Source organism: Erigeron canadensis, chromosome 1, assembly GCF_010389155.1.
Source record: "Erigeron canadensis isolate Cc75 chromosome 1, C_canadensis_v1, whole genome shotgun sequence".
Classification (NCBI taxonomy): Eukaryota; Viridiplantae; Streptophyta; class Magnoliopsida; order Asterales; family Asteraceae; genus Erigeron; species Erigeron canadensis.
Window position 1 is genome coordinate 55,390,547 of NC_057761.1, and position 14,920 is coordinate 55,405,466.

The following is a 14,920-nucleotide window of genomic DNA, read 5'->3' on the forward strand; positions in this document are numbered from 1 at the left end:
CAGCTGGGATCGAACCTGAGACCTTAAAGTCACCAAGTGCTTGTCTTACCACTAGGCTAGTGAGTCTCAAAATATGGTGTTGAGTATATAATGGTGTGATAAGTGAGTCTCGAGTCGAAATTTAATGAGCAAAACAATATAGCAAAACAGTTAAGAAGTTGAGTATACAATGCAATAATGCATATCGAGTGATAAACTGATAATGGTGTGATAAGTATTCACTGGTCCCCTTGAGCAGTTAAAAAGCTATGCACTTTGATTTGGTGATCTAACCTAACACTTACTAATTAATATTAAGAAGGACCAATCACTATAAAGTTCCATCTTGTTCAGTTTATTGTCGTGATAACTGATATATATATCCCAAACAGAACAAAATGGAATCTAGGACAAATTTTGCCATTAGAGGTTATGAAATTTAACAATCAATGACGAAAACAATGAATGAGGACCAATCTTTTCACTAGTAAAAAACTCATATCTTACATACTAACATCAGTCCATCACTGCATGTACTTCCTCTTTTATAATCTTTCATATATTCACATCTTTTGAATGTTATTACGAGTATAAAAATGTCAGAAACATCTTTGAAAACGGTAATTAATTTCCATCCTCGCACATTTTTTAAACTATAGAACATATCTAGACCCAAATGACCCATCTGCACCTGTAATGTATCATATGTATATTTGCGTATGTTGAGCCTGTATAATTTTAACTATAATCTAACTAACTAGCCGCCCAGACGTGAAGTTGAGGCAGCAAAATCTTTGTTTTTTGACCTTTTTCTTAGGCAATCCGTTCTCAAGCTTCCCATTAGTGGCATTGTTTTCTGCTGATGTTGAATTTATAGCCTCATTTATGACGAAAGAGAATGAACTCCTGTGAGTTTTGCGTGAGCCTGAGGTATCGTCTTCTGGTGATGCCAAGCCCACTTCAAAATCTTTGTGCCTGAGGAAGAAAACGTTCATCGTTGGACCCGTCTAATATAAGACCACAAAGAATATACTACTCTTTTGCAAAGTTAGTGGATGTACCTGGAGCTATGACTTGAATAACTGTTTCTTGATCCTTTTGATTTTCTTGCTGTTAACTCGTTTACAAAATGTTTAGAACCATATGATTTATTGTCTTCAAGATCAGCAAACACATTATTGACAAATCGCGAGAATGATAATGATCGCGGATTAAATCCAAATTCTCTAAAGATGGTAATGACCTTTTCAAGCGTTCCTAGTGCTTGATTCACTTCAGGACTTACAACAACTTGCTTTTTATCATCGTATAATAATCTGTTACTATAACTATTCTCATGTGACCTCTCAGTTTCTTCAACTTCCTCAATTTCACAAATTGATGTCTGATCATTCACTTCTATCTTTGAGGTACAATGCTCTTCAGGTTGACCGATATTGTCCGTTTCTTGTTCCAAAACTTCATCAACAATCTTGATATCATTTTGTTCCACAGCCTCATAATAAATATCGACATCTTTTTGTTTCGAAACCCCGTTAGGTACGTTGTTTTCTGAGTAGAGTGCCTCACGAATTCGTCCATAGAATGGCTTTTTTAAGGCCTCACTGAAATCTTCATCACCTTTTGTAACAGAGGCCACTTCCTGTTGTAATATGTACTATTAGCATGGAAAAGGCTTAGTATGACTTTTGAGGTCAAACCAGGCCGTTTTCAGATGAAAAGTCGATGAAGATTTTTACAAATGTTTGAAGTTATAACTTCTTTAGTTGTAGAAAATCTTGTATAGTTCATGTGGTTACCAATCATCATAATTGAAAAAAAGTTTTATAGTTGTTTCAGGATAATGAACTTTAAACAGACACTATAAAGTCAAAAGTATGATGTATGTGCAAGCTTGCTGTTTGAAGTGATTTAGAACCACACCTTTTTAAAGAGCTTGAAGCCGCTACCTATAAGTTGCCTGGAAACAAAATTGATGATCGCTGGAGGAACAAAATCAAGTTTTACATCCATGTTTGCAATCGCCCTGCAAATAATGAAATTTTTTAAACTCGGCTATAAAGCTAAAATCCTTAACAGATGGGGAGTAAAAAGTTTCATCAAGAAAAAAAGATGACCTTATGTTAAAGCAAATAAGGAGCATTGACTTCTAAGTTAGTGTTTTGAACTATTCTCAAGATATGAACAATAAAGAGCATGAAACAAAGAAAATGCAAATCTTTACCGGAAGTAGCTTCTATTGGCACTCACTTTCTGTAAAGCAAGGCCTCCCACAACATCCATCCTTATCACATTTCCTACGTCCGGTATACCATCTCTAGTGAATCCATGAGTGCTTTTACTAATATCCTCTGTCTCAGAAATCTGCAAAAAAAAAGAGAAAACAAGGACGGGTTGTATTGGTTTATGTCCACAAGGACAATAAAGGTTGTCCCAGTATTCATTATTAAGCAGTAGTTTATATCTTTCATATGCATAAGCTATTACCGTGTTTAAAAGCACTATAACGAGATCATCTTGGTAGTAATTAAGTGTAACGTAATGGACTAACGCCTCTCTTGCCGATACTGGCCATGAGAGCTTCATCCTTTCTTCCACATGCAGGAATATAGTTATCAACATCCAGGAACAATGATCTTATACTAAGGTTTTAATCATCGAGTTTTACATAGTTTAGACAAACCTCACTAAAGATATTTGTTCACCCATTCCGATGTTCTTCACACATTCCGAAAAGAGAACCTTAAAAGTCGGGATATTGAATTGAGGCCACCTACAAGAAACAAGGGTTAAGATCCTCTCATGTTAGAATCCCTCTCAAGTTGTCTAAGTCCAATATCTGGGTTGACATCCTCTCAAGTTGAAAATTTGTATTTATAAAAAATATTGACCAACATGATAGATTTTAACTTTTGAGGATCCCACCCCAAGATACAATGATCCTAGTGAGGGTAATGGAAAAAGGGTTAAAAGTATGCATATATCACCCGATGACAATTGTAAAGAAAGAAGGAGTTGATGTTGTGATTTTCAGAGATTACTGAAGTGTTTAAACTTTTAATTTTTTCAAGATAGCCTAGAGTTCATGAGTTCAAATTTGGAACTTGTATAGTACCCACGAGAGATATGTCACAAAAGTTTACTCTGAGTCAGGATTCAACCGTTTGGCAGCAGGATGGCATGTCGGGTGGGTTGGGTAATTGTGCTTGTTAAACCCGTTAGATCCAAATGTCAATAAAACAGATTGCTTCACCCCTTTTGAGAAAAAAAAAATATATTTACCATATCAATTCCTTCATAAGTAGATAGGCATATGCTGAATTGTTTCCTAATGTGGTTTACAAGGTCTATTAGCGAATTACGGTGTTGTTTTTGTTCAATCTTTCTTTGACTACTGTGGTCAGATAAGTTAGTTGCGGTGTATAATTGTACTTGGATTTGCATAGCAAACAAACTAACGTCTTGTGAAATTGTTCAAAAAGACATTATACTATGCAAGATAGAGAGATTTTAGAAAATTTTTGGAAATATAAAAGGACAAAGAACCATTATAGAATTGCTCATCCTTACAACATACAGTGTTCATAAGTATTTCCAAATGAGAGGTGGTTTGCTTATGAACCGTAGACAGTAGTTTCCAAAATTAATAACCCAATAATTTTCTTACCATTTTTGGTAAAGTCCTGCCTCCCATGATATGCACATGCCTGCACTCAAACATATAATTTCACATTATATTTGTGCACAAAATTTTCAAACGACTCATAATAATAACAAACACATAATTAGATATTAAATTCGCATGACAAATGTCTCAAAACCCTTTAACTCTACTTACAAACATCTAGAGGCCCGTCAACATATCCTTCCACAAGTAATGTATGGAAGGGAGTGCCTGCAGGTCCCTCCCTATACATAACACGACATTCTTGATTATCATGTTTTATCTGCCATAATTAAAAATGTTTAATGACCAAAACCACAAAACTATCCCACATAATTGGCATAAAGTTATAGAAAGATGAAGAATAAACATATAACATGACCTACTTTCCAACCACCACTTGGTGTTTCGTTCACTTTTGACTCTTTAACCGCCTTCCCCGAAGCACTTCTAAGCATGCTAAGAAAATTGGCCACTTCCTTGGTTCTTTTCTGGACTAATTTATCTCTACAATCTACATAGAAACGAAATCTTCTAATATTAACAATCGAAAGTCAAAATCGGCTTTTGATTAAAAAGGAAATGAGAATTCTTCAACCTTGATCTTCACTTTGAATTGATTCTGACATTTGACTTTCAACTAGGATCTTAAGGTTTTCCACATTAGAAAGATCACTAGACATGACCGTTTGGTCGAGTCTATCTCGGTACTGAGATATATTTTCCATTCCCTCCATTTGTAAATCGCACAAACAACAAGTAGAATATGACTATGATCTTCCACTATAATCTGTAATAATCCAGTTTACGATAATTATCATAATTAATCAACATGTAGCAGTCATATTATCATAACAATCATGAAAGCTAAAAAACAATCATAGACTCAATATTCTTTAATACTCTAATTTTAGAAAGTGTACAAATTTGGTGTCTTTTTTAATACCCATGTGCAAGAAGATTGAAAATTCAACTCATTCAACAAAAGGGTACCTCTCAAAATGACAAATAATTGCTAATACGGACACAAACATTATTGAAAAGTTCTTATTGTCATTCAATGTTTACCCCCAAAAGCTAAAAGAGTCAAGAAAATCAATATTAAAAAACACCCATATACTAAAAACCAGAGAATCACTACATATAACAATCAAAAACCATAAATACAAGTGAAAAACACATATTTCTATTGGAAAGACTGAAGCTTGTGATTATATATTCCAAAAAAAGGTTTAAATTGACAGAGAATAAAGTTGTGATCAAGAAAATGAAACTTACTAGTTGAGTTTGTTGAGATAAACTAAAGATTGAATTCTTCACTGTGTTTTGAAGGTGGTGATGAGAATAAGCAAAACAAAGGATTTGTTTTTTTAAGTTACTACTGTGAAGAAAGTAAAAATGAGAATCTCAAGAAAGGAAAATGATTTGGAAGTATGAAAAGGAGACAAATTGAAACAAAGTTTAAGAAGGATCCCTGGCATATGGGGGTGGTTTTGGATACATATATACATGTATTTCTTGAATATATCAAACATCAAAAATGGAGAGACCCCAACATCGTTGTATTTGGTTAATTGCTTTCAATACTAGTCTACGTGTATGTGTGTGTTTTTATGGGTGTTTGTCAACTGCCCTTTGGGTCAACATAATGGGAAGCCTTGCAGCTGTCAATCAATCAAATGTTTATTGTGTGGGATTTGCTTTTATTTATATGATTCGAACTATGAAAATTGATACTTCATTATGTTAAACGCTTGCGACAGAATGAAGATCAATTGAATAAAAATCAGATTCACAGTATATATTTTCCTATTTATATAAAAGGTTTTTGCTAAATTAATATGCATAAAATAATTATAATTTTATCATAAATATAAAAAAAATAAGTTTTTATATGAAAATTTAACTTTTTCTATGTACACTTATATATAAAAATCACAAGGTGACATGTTAAGTTGATTTTCAACTTAGGAAAATTTTTATTTAAATTTTGTTTAGGCTTCAAAGTTAATGGTTTGTTTTTATTAACGAGAGCACGTACCCGCGCGTTGCGGCGGTAAAATGATGAGGGTGATAGGCGAGTGTGATCGGTCATAGGAGGTGATATGTGATAGAATGTCATAGCCAAATGCCTTAGCCGTACGGGCTCCGTACTCGGATTTAAAAATTCGTCGTAAGTATATCGAATGACAGCTCTAATGAAAAAGCATGAAATTTTAAGAACACTCATATAATTTTTATAATTTATCGATGTACGCTTTTTGAGAAAAATGAAAAATGATTTTGAAAGAATTAGAGAAATAAAATGATTTGTGAAGAAGAGATAAAGTTGTATGCATTGATGTATGGTACATCATGCATTATCATGTGTATATTGTTGAAATTGAATGTTGAAAAATTGAAAGTTCAAAAATAGATTTGTTTTATAATATAGTAATAGATATAGATAATTTAATAGTGAGAAATCTATCTTTTTACCTACTTTAATCACAAATAACAAATAGTATTAATTATTAGTTTATTAAGCCTAAAAATAATCTTAAAAGCTTTAAAACATGACAAGTGATATATACTAATAGTCTTTCCTAATCTCACTTTCTGATTTTCCTACATGTTTCAATCTAATAGTTAGGATGATCTATTAGACTATTGTTTTATGAGGATTTATCATTTCCCATTTATTATTTAGGTAGTTGTGTTGATATATATCAAAGGATTCTAATAAACTACATGATATCCAAATTGGGACTAAGATAAATGAGATATCGATACTCATAAATATGTTTAATTAGAAATGTCTATTTACGTGGGTGGAAGGTGTGGGTGCGAAACACTCGACGTATTTGCTTCTGAGGCCGATACGGACAAGGATGATGAAGTGTAATGTGGTGTTTTAGCGGCGCATTTCGCACACTTAGTTTCGTTTTGGCTCTGCTCAAGCCACTACCTAACTTTTTGTTTGAGTGGCTAGAAACTGTTTGAATTTTTGTAGTTTCGGTTGGCTGAATACTTTTGGGGAATTTGTATTGACTTAACCAACCCATTTGACCTAAAATAACTAGAAAAGACCTACCAACCCACCAAGCTACTAATCCATTTGATCGACCAACCGACAAATCGACCTCTTGACTCAAAAAACCTGTATTTTAACTACCAGGTTCCAGTTGACGGGTTGTGAGTTTGGGTTAAGTTTTCCAACCCAATTTTGATACTAGGGGTTAGAAACGGTCATAAAATCAGCATACGTTTTCATTTTAAAAGAAAAAAACAAAAAAACTCACTTTTCTGAATAACCTGGATACGAAAAAAACTTCATTTCCTTACTGATTTACGAAGCTAATCCTTCATGACGCTTATTATACAATACCCACACACCTATGATACAAGCCTACAAGTGCTTTCCTAAGGAGTGTGTCGATGTCGATACAAGCTTATCTACAATTATTTGTTTTGTATGTTAGCATATAAAGAAACACATAGCGTTTAATACAATTATGGTAGCGCTTAACACAATAATGGGATCCACACATGCTATGGAAGAGATTGTATCCAATCGTAATCAAATTATCATTATGTTAAAAAAAAAAAAAAGGAAATGGTTTTAATCCAATAAATTTATTTAAAGAATTTAAAATATGTTGTTTATACCTTTAATATTTATTGAGTTAATTACAGAAATCGTCTTTGTCGTGGTACTCAGCTTGCAGGTTTCATCCCTAACTTTAAAAAATTACAGTTTTAGTCCAAAAAACTTTGTTCCATCAACAGTTTTAGTCCTGGCCATAAACGTCCGTTTAAAATCAAGTCACGTGATTTGCTTGTGATGGGTAATCTCGTAAATTGGCTTAATATTACCCAGAGTTAATTACAGAAATCGTCCATGTTGTGGGCGGTCACTTGCAACTTTCATCCCTAACTTTCAAAAAATTACATTTTTGGTCCAAAATCCAAAATAAAATTAAATGCAAAATCATTTGGATTTCTAATGCATAACATATATCACAGATACACTCCCATATCCAAAATCAAAAACAAATTTAATCCAACATTTAATGAAACTCCAAATCTCATTACTTTCATATCAATACATGATCTGTATACAAACATAATATATAACTATATATATATTAGATCTATTCTTTGTATACAATTAATTCACAAACAAAAAAATCTTAGAAAAATCTCACCATCTATATTATTCTTAGCTCTTCCTCTGTTTTTATAAGTTCTCAAAACAAAAATAAAACTAAGTAAAAAATATATATCAATTACTTAAAACCCATAAATACTTAAATCCAAGAAAGTCTGAATCTCTAGTTTTCAAAAAGAGAGTAGGGTGTGAGTTAAGATTGTTTGTGAATTTATATCTGATAGAAATAGAAGAAGTTGGATAATTATGATTTTTTTTTTTTTGTGTGTGTGTAAATGTTTCTTTTCATATAGATTGAGGATAGAAATTTTGGACCAAAACTGTAATTTTTTGAAAGTTAGGGATTAAAGTTGCAAGTGACCGTCTACAGCAGGGACGATTTCTGTAATTAACTCTGGGTATTATTAAGCCAAATTACGAGATTACCCATCACGTGTGAATCACGTGACTTGGTTTTAAACGGACGTTTATGGCCAGGACTAAAACTGTTGATGGAGCAAAGTTTTTTGGACTAAAACTGTAATTTTTGAAAGTTAAAGATAAAACCTGCAAGCTGAGTACCACGACAGAGACGATTTATGTAATTAACTCATATTTATTTTAACGTTTACTACCCTGAATTCAATCATTTCTTTCCAATGAAACTAATCTAGTCCGATTGAAAAATACTCAAGTCGTGTCAAATTTAATAACTTTAGTTATAACCTTTGTAAGCCTTACTAAGCCAAAAACACAAATTTTTTACCTAAATGTATGGAGTCTAATTTGAATATTTTTGTAATTGTTCTTTAATATTTTTTTCCTTCCTTAATCTCAAAATGTTTACATAATAACAAGGTTGAACTAAGATTTCTCATGATAAAATCAAGATTGCATGGCCCATAAGCCATCCGGCTACGACTCGCTTTCCTCTTTAATTACGTAATCCACTCGAATTGAAAGCATGAGGTCGCTACCGGTATTATCAAGACACCCAACCTCCTCTTGCAAATTGATGATGATGATGATGTTTTCAAATCACACACACTACATTTAGTTTAAACCTATTTATTTTTTATTTTTTTTCTTTTGAATCTCTTTGTTTTGAAATTCGCCAAATGCTTTAGTCATGAATCATGATATATCGATACTTGATGTGACAATAAAATAAAAACATATCCGATTTGTCCATCCATATTAGTATGTGTTCCAAAAAGTATGTGACAACCGAACTTTTACAATCAATAATTTTATTAAAATTAATAATGCAGCATTTTATAATTACAGGCATAGCCGAAATCGAAGACACAAATTCAGAAATCTTAATCTTAATATATACTATAAGACAGTTGAACTAATGACTAATTAACCAATCACATCGTTCGATTTCATCAAATTGACTTTTGATGATGTCATCATTTAGATAAACTACAAACTAAAAATCCTAATAATCATTATCCAAATATATTATTATATTAATATTTATATTAATTTGTAGAAAAAGTATCATTAATTTACACTTTTTTATTTTCCATCAATAATTTACACTTTTTAGCCCTGAATACTTAATTTATATATATATTTAGTATTTATATTAATTTGTAGAAAAAGTCTCATTAATTTACACTTTTTGTTTTCCATCAATAATTTACATTTTTTAGCCATGAATACTTAATTTATATATATTTTTAGCCATCAACTCGAGAGAATTTTTTAAAATTTTCTACAAAAAGTTATTTGAAAACCTAATGACTTATTAACAAATATTAGATAGTCCTAATTGTTATCAAAGAATATAATAACAATCCTAATTGTTATCATATTATCATAGAACAAGTGATTGAAAATAAACATATGCGTGTTATGAACGCGCATCATGATTAAATACATATACTTGAATGTCAAGTTCGGGATCACAAATATGTTTATATTTTAATTCTTAATTATTTTTTCTAATAATATCACATTATGAGTACATCTGTTTCAAAATATATTATAATGGAGAAATTCTTATATATAGCATGTGCCTTGTGGAATGACTACAACAAACAATTCCATCAATATGTCTAGGCTGATAATGACAGTGAGGAACCTATGATTATTGTACTACAACTTGCAAAATATAACACTTAAAACCATGTTTTTTTTAAAATTGTAAGCTTTTATGACTTAAATGTATGAAGATCTGATATTGTTAATATTGTAAATCCTGTGTCCAGTGTTGGACACGGGTCTAAAATCAATAGTAGTAAAAGTCACTCACATGAAACCTAAATTTATAAAAGATTAAAATTATTCGTTTGTAATGATGATGATTTTAATTAAAATATGGTTGCCATTATTATTTATGTCAAAACTTTAATAATCGATTATTCATTCTCACCAAACTTTTTGGTATCATTTAAATAATCAAAAACTTATAAAGTGAACTAATAATAAAGTGTGTTATTCGTTTCGTGATGTAATGAAAGTAGAACATCTTATAAATTTCTTTTTACACATATTTTATCACGCATCCTTTTTCATATAACGATAACTAATCTTTAGACCCGTGTAATCGTGTATGCACACAAACAATATTAAGTAACGATTTGATGAGTAATAAATACCATCAAAGATTTTGTTTAAACAAAATGAGGCAGACGAAAAACAATGTATTATAAAGTCATCTACATTTGCTACAGATAATAAATAATAATTATTGACTCTGCAAATACACCAGGAAACAACACTAAAGCATGGAATATAATAAAAGGAAAACTAATAATAATATTGTAGTTATCTTAACTGAATTCCGACAATACTAATTATCTATGAAGTATAAAATAAATAAAGTTAAGTTAAGAGACGAAAGCAGTTGGTAAACCAAATATGATATGTCGTGTGCGACACAGCTGTGTGTTTGGTCATGTAAATCATGTGTACCTCCCATTCATAATATTTTCCTTATACGTAATATATACATCCTTTTTTAAAAAAAAATTTTTTAAACGACGAAATTCGAAACCCTCCCAATAATCCACTCCTACAAATGTAGGAAGTGAGATTCGAACCCTGGTAGATTTTTCGAAGTCTATTATTACTTTCCTTGAGAGGATGATTTTGTTTTACAAATACAATCAAAGCTAGATATGTCATATTATCATGCATATATGGAAGTTATAGACTGCAGTAGTGCAAGTGAGTTAACTGGAAACCTACTTCGATTCAAATCTTGTAATTATAGTTTGTTAAAAGAATAAGCAACGGCTTGCCAATATATAGAGCACAAGTATTTGGGTAAAGACCAAGGTTCAATCCCTCACATTTAGTGAATTTAGGAGTATTGGAGTCGGAATAGTGTTACAAAATTGCCGTTAAAATAAAAAATATTGGTCAAATATATGCTAGATATCTCACAAGTATTATCTATAGGTGATCATAAGTTTTGACATTTTGAAAATAGATCATACTATTTATCAGGTTTTCTATTGAAACCATGAAAAATGATACTCAAGATGACTCATCAACTAAGAAGTGAGAGTTTCTAGTCCTACTGTAGACATTTTGCAAAATTATATGATAATGAAAATCTTATATAGTGTAATATTACATTAACCAGATGAGCAAACTATCAAATTTCTGCATCAAATAATGTTAGAACCCATGGCCAACTAAAAGAAAAACAAGTTGTAGAACAATTTCAGAAAAAAAGGTAGCATAACACCATTGGACATTATGTTTATACACTAAGGTCTAAAGAGAAGCACTTTATATCGGCATATCGGTGCTTCTATATCTGATAATCTCCACTCCTAAATAGTCAAGAGGTCCAGGAACCGCCACATGAGGCTTTCCAACTACCACACGTACAGCGGATATCTGTGAGTGATTGTTCAACGTTGTAGTTGCAATAAGTTGAGCCACCGATTCTAATAGATTCTGAGAAGGACCTTCTACGATATTTTTCGCAATGCTGTCACATTTGTATACAAAGGAGAAAAGGTAAAATATGTTAGTATACAGAAGATCCTAATCGCAAAAAGTATTTAAGAACTTTATTATAGAGACCAAAAAGAAAGTATGATCAGCTAACATAGCAAGATTATTTATATTAAAATGGTTCTCTGATTTTTAGTAAACTACAAAAAAAAAAAAAGTGCTTCAAAAATTTCTTGATAACACTTGGATGTCTTTCCAGCCAATTTGACCTCTACAAGGTTTATTGCACCTCACTTGGTTCTATTGTATCTACAAATGCACAATCAAGTTGTTAAAAGTTACTATTTGTGTTACTTTTTTTCGTGGATTCTTATGGTTTGGGGTTTGTGTGAATTATTTCATCTTCTGTGTTCCTTAACATATTTTCTTAACTATCTTCATGTTCTTAGAATGATGAAGGACCATACTTTTTTAACACACAAAACTTAAAAACAAAATCATTAATCTCAAGTCAAAGCCAAAACACTTTATAACACAAATTAATGAACAGCTTTAAACCCCAAATCTATTACAGTAAAATTTAACACTTCATTTGAAATTCTTATTGACCTTAAACTTCATTTGGAATTTAAAAGTAAAATCATAAGTAAAGTGAATCTTACCGATAGATGTCTGTGTAACTGACTGTATCAGACATGTTGTCAGTGTGACCAGGCGTTCGAAGATCCATCCAAGCATCTACATCTATCTTGAACTTCTGACCCAGTTTCTTTTCCTCCTGCTTCACTCCATGATAACCATGGAACATTAACCCTCTTAGTATCAACTTGTCTCCTAACCTTGCCCCATCTGATGTCATTGTTCCTAAGAGATATCTGCACCAAATTTCTATTTGTTTACGACTTTACGCATATTCTTGTACTATAATAGAGAAGAGCACATAATGTTAAAAGCCCATTAAACCTTTCTACCGAATCTATGTGTAAGTTGCAACAAAATAGATTGAATTCACCAGATAACTAAACAATTGAAACAAAACCACAGATAATGGAACTATTAGTAGCATAAGTAAAGACGACCAGAAGTAGTTAAGGCCAAATGTTGGTTATATTGTTTACAAATCAGACACCTAAATGAACATAAACAGAAAAGCATAAGCAAATGAAAGACCAAACTTAATACAGCTTATGGAGTCTTTAGAGCTGTAAGGTTGTGGTGCATTCAGATGTTTCACAAACATTAGTCCTATTTGAAGGTAATTGTTAGTTATTAGAACATAATTACATACATTGATACATACAGCTAGGACAGAAATTGAGAAAGGACTGCTATCCTTTTAACACTCATGCATACATAATAATCTAAACTTTTGGTATCTCAAACCACTGAAAACTCCCTAACCAACATTGGAATATTTTCTACATCCACTCACTATGCCGAAAAAGCACGCACAAATGTGACCCACATGCATGTGAGACTACATGAGATGAAGGGTCATTGTTGATTTGTTAAAGCACACAAGATGTTTAGCTTATCCGAATGGTGTTTATTGATTCATTGAAAGTTTAACCCAACAACCCAAAAAGAATGATGGGCTTACTGTGTAAAACTCAAAAAACCCAAAAAGAAATGGTCTTGATATGTGAAATATAGTGTGGGTGTTTGGAATCGCTTATTATTCAGCTTATATGGTATCTACACGTGTTCTGCTTATTGCTTGTTAATTTCAGAGAATAAGCAACAACAAACATTCTATCACAAACTGTACTGAATTAAGTAACACAAGTGAAATATTATATGATGCAGTTTCTCATTGAGGAATATCATCAAACACTTGTTTGGTGTTGATCACATTCATAAAATAAATATATACTGTACTCGTATATGATAAGGCAGGCAGACCCATAAAAATATATATATATATATATATATATAAATTGAAAGACTGATATCGTGGGGGTATTAGGGTATAGAAATTGGCAAGAAGTGGAAGATGAGAAAGTACCTGCCGCCGCCGGCGGGAAAGAAACTTAAGAAAGGAGAATATTGGAAAACAAATACAAGCCTGCCTTTCAAGATATGGCCAAGGCTCTACTGCTATGCTATTGTTTGTTGGAGCCTGGTAGGCGGATGTAGTTCACAATTGACGGGGGGAAGTGCCCCCTATGACTTTCGTATTGCTTTAGAATGTTTAGTGTAAAATAACATAAAATGAAACGCGTTCAAATTTTATTTTTATAGAAAAGAAAAATTAGAAAATACATTTTTATTGTATTTTACTTTTTATTTTTCATTTCTTAAATTTTTAAAACCTCAAATTGTTTTCTACTTTTTAGTTTTGAACGCGTTTTTAAAATTTTTATTTATTTTTTAAAGATGGAAAACTCCTTTCATTTTTTAAAAAAATAAAAATAAAAAACTAGAAAACATTTTCCATAACTAAACACACCATTAGTTTTTGATAGTTTGTTGGATCAAAAACGATATATGCCCTCGGTCCAAATTGAGCATGCCCTTGTCTAATTAAAAATAAACCAAGGATAAACAAGATATATTTATGTGTTGGGCTTATTTATAATCTCATATCTACCAATCATTTTTCTTATTCTTCGCTGTGGGACCATATGCGGAACTTGAACTATTGTATTAGAGTGGTTAAAATTTGAAAATTTGTATCTGGAGGGGTTAAAGTTATGTTTTTAGTAAAATTTATAGTATAACCCCCGGTCCATAATCCCTATGAAGTTCCGTCGTTGTGTGGGATATAAAAGCTTTCAAACTACATAGTTGTTTACTTGTTTATGTTTAGACTTTATGTTACACATACGGTACAAAACAAATAAGGTAATCAATTACCAACCGTAACTACAACAAATTAAACTTTGTTATATTTTTTTTTTCCATTCAAATTTTGCTTTTCTAAAAGTACTAACTAGAATAATGTATGATAAAATCCAAATTTATTGATGAAGGCTTGAGCCTCTTAGGAAAAAAGTGAAACCAGACAATGTTTAGTAGTTTTGTAGGTGTGACTTATGAACTTCCATTGCAAATTTGTAGTTTAGAGAAGCTACAAAATTAATTATTTATCTGCTAGTTATTTTCGGATGATGGTGTTATTATAAGTAAGAATGTCGTTATAACCTCTAGTTCTTTCATGGCGTATGGATATGCTTTTCGAAAATTTTATATTCTCTGTTGTTTTCAAGGAATTTTTTTTTCCCCAT

At 31.6% G+C, this 14,920-nt stretch overlaps 2 protein-coding genes across 6 annotated transcripts; both read right to left on the bottom strand.

Annotated features, from left to right (window-relative positions):
* Positions 1–522: 522 nt before the first annotated feature.
* Positions 523–5,281, bottom strand: LOC122603548. 5 transcript variants are annotated; one of them, XM_043776302.1, is made up of 11 exons: positions 4,922–5,278; positions 4,242–4,433; positions 4,030–4,157; positions 3,818–3,926; positions 3,647–3,686; positions 2,663–2,752; positions 2,467–2,566; positions 2,204–2,343; positions 1,903–2,005; positions 1,041–1,636; positions 523–954 (listed from the first exon to the last, which is right to left on the bottom strand). In XM_043776302.1, exons 2-11 carry the CDS (start codon positions 4,378–4,380, stop codon positions 729–731), a joined length of 1,671 nt encoding a protein of 556 aa, XP_043632237.1. In that variant the 5' UTR covers positions 4,381–4,433; positions 4,922–5,278; the 3' UTR covers positions 523–728. The 5 variants fall into 5 exon arrangements, with proteins under 5 accessions (XP_043632237.1, XP_043632244.1, XP_043632213.1 ...); XM_043776309.1 differs by having other exon boundaries at positions 1,041–1,621; positions 4,922–5,276; XM_043776278.1 differs by having other exon boundaries at positions 2,204–2,566; positions 4,922–5,281.
* A 6,035-nt stretch (positions 5,282–11,316) lies between these two features.
* On the bottom strand, positions 11,317–13,855 carry LOC122597282 (dihydroneopterin aldolase 2-like). Its single transcript, XM_043769899.1, has 3 exons — positions 13,699–13,855; positions 12,356–12,568; positions 11,317–11,727 (listed from the first exon to the last, which is right to left on the bottom strand). The coding sequence occupies exons 2-3, from the start codon at positions 12,550–12,552 to the stop codon at positions 11,523–11,525; spliced, it is 402 nt and encodes a 133-aa protein (XP_043625834.1). The 5' UTR covers positions 12,553–12,568; positions 13,699–13,855; the 3' UTR covers positions 11,317–11,522.
* Between the last annotated feature and the right edge of the window lie 1,065 nt (positions 13,856–14,920).

What these genes read in the sequence shown, in the direction of transcription:
- LOC122603548 (XM_043776278.1), bottom strand. Translation starts at nt 4,380, where the DNA reads ATGGAGGGAATGGAAAATATATCTCAGTACCGAGATAGACTCGACCAA. An exon ending in GCCAATAGAAGCTACTTCCG is followed by an intron (nt 2,006 to 2,203) that starts GTAAAGATTTGC and finishes CATTATTTGCAG; the next exon opens with GGCGATTGCAAACATGGATG. An exon ending in TATTCAAGTCATAGCTCCAG is followed by an intron (nt 955 to 1,040) that starts GTACATCCACTA and finishes TTTCTTCCTCAG; the next exon opens with GCACAAAGATTTTGAAGTGG.
- LOC122597282 (XM_043769899.1), bottom strand. Translation starts at nt 12,552, where the DNA reads ATGACATCAGATGGGGCAAGGTTAGGAGACAAGTTGATACTAAGAGGG. An exon ending in AGTTACACAGACATCTATCG is followed by an intron (nt 11,728 to 12,355) that starts GTAAGATTCACT and finishes CAAATGTGACAG; the next exon opens with CATTGCGAAAAATATCGTAG.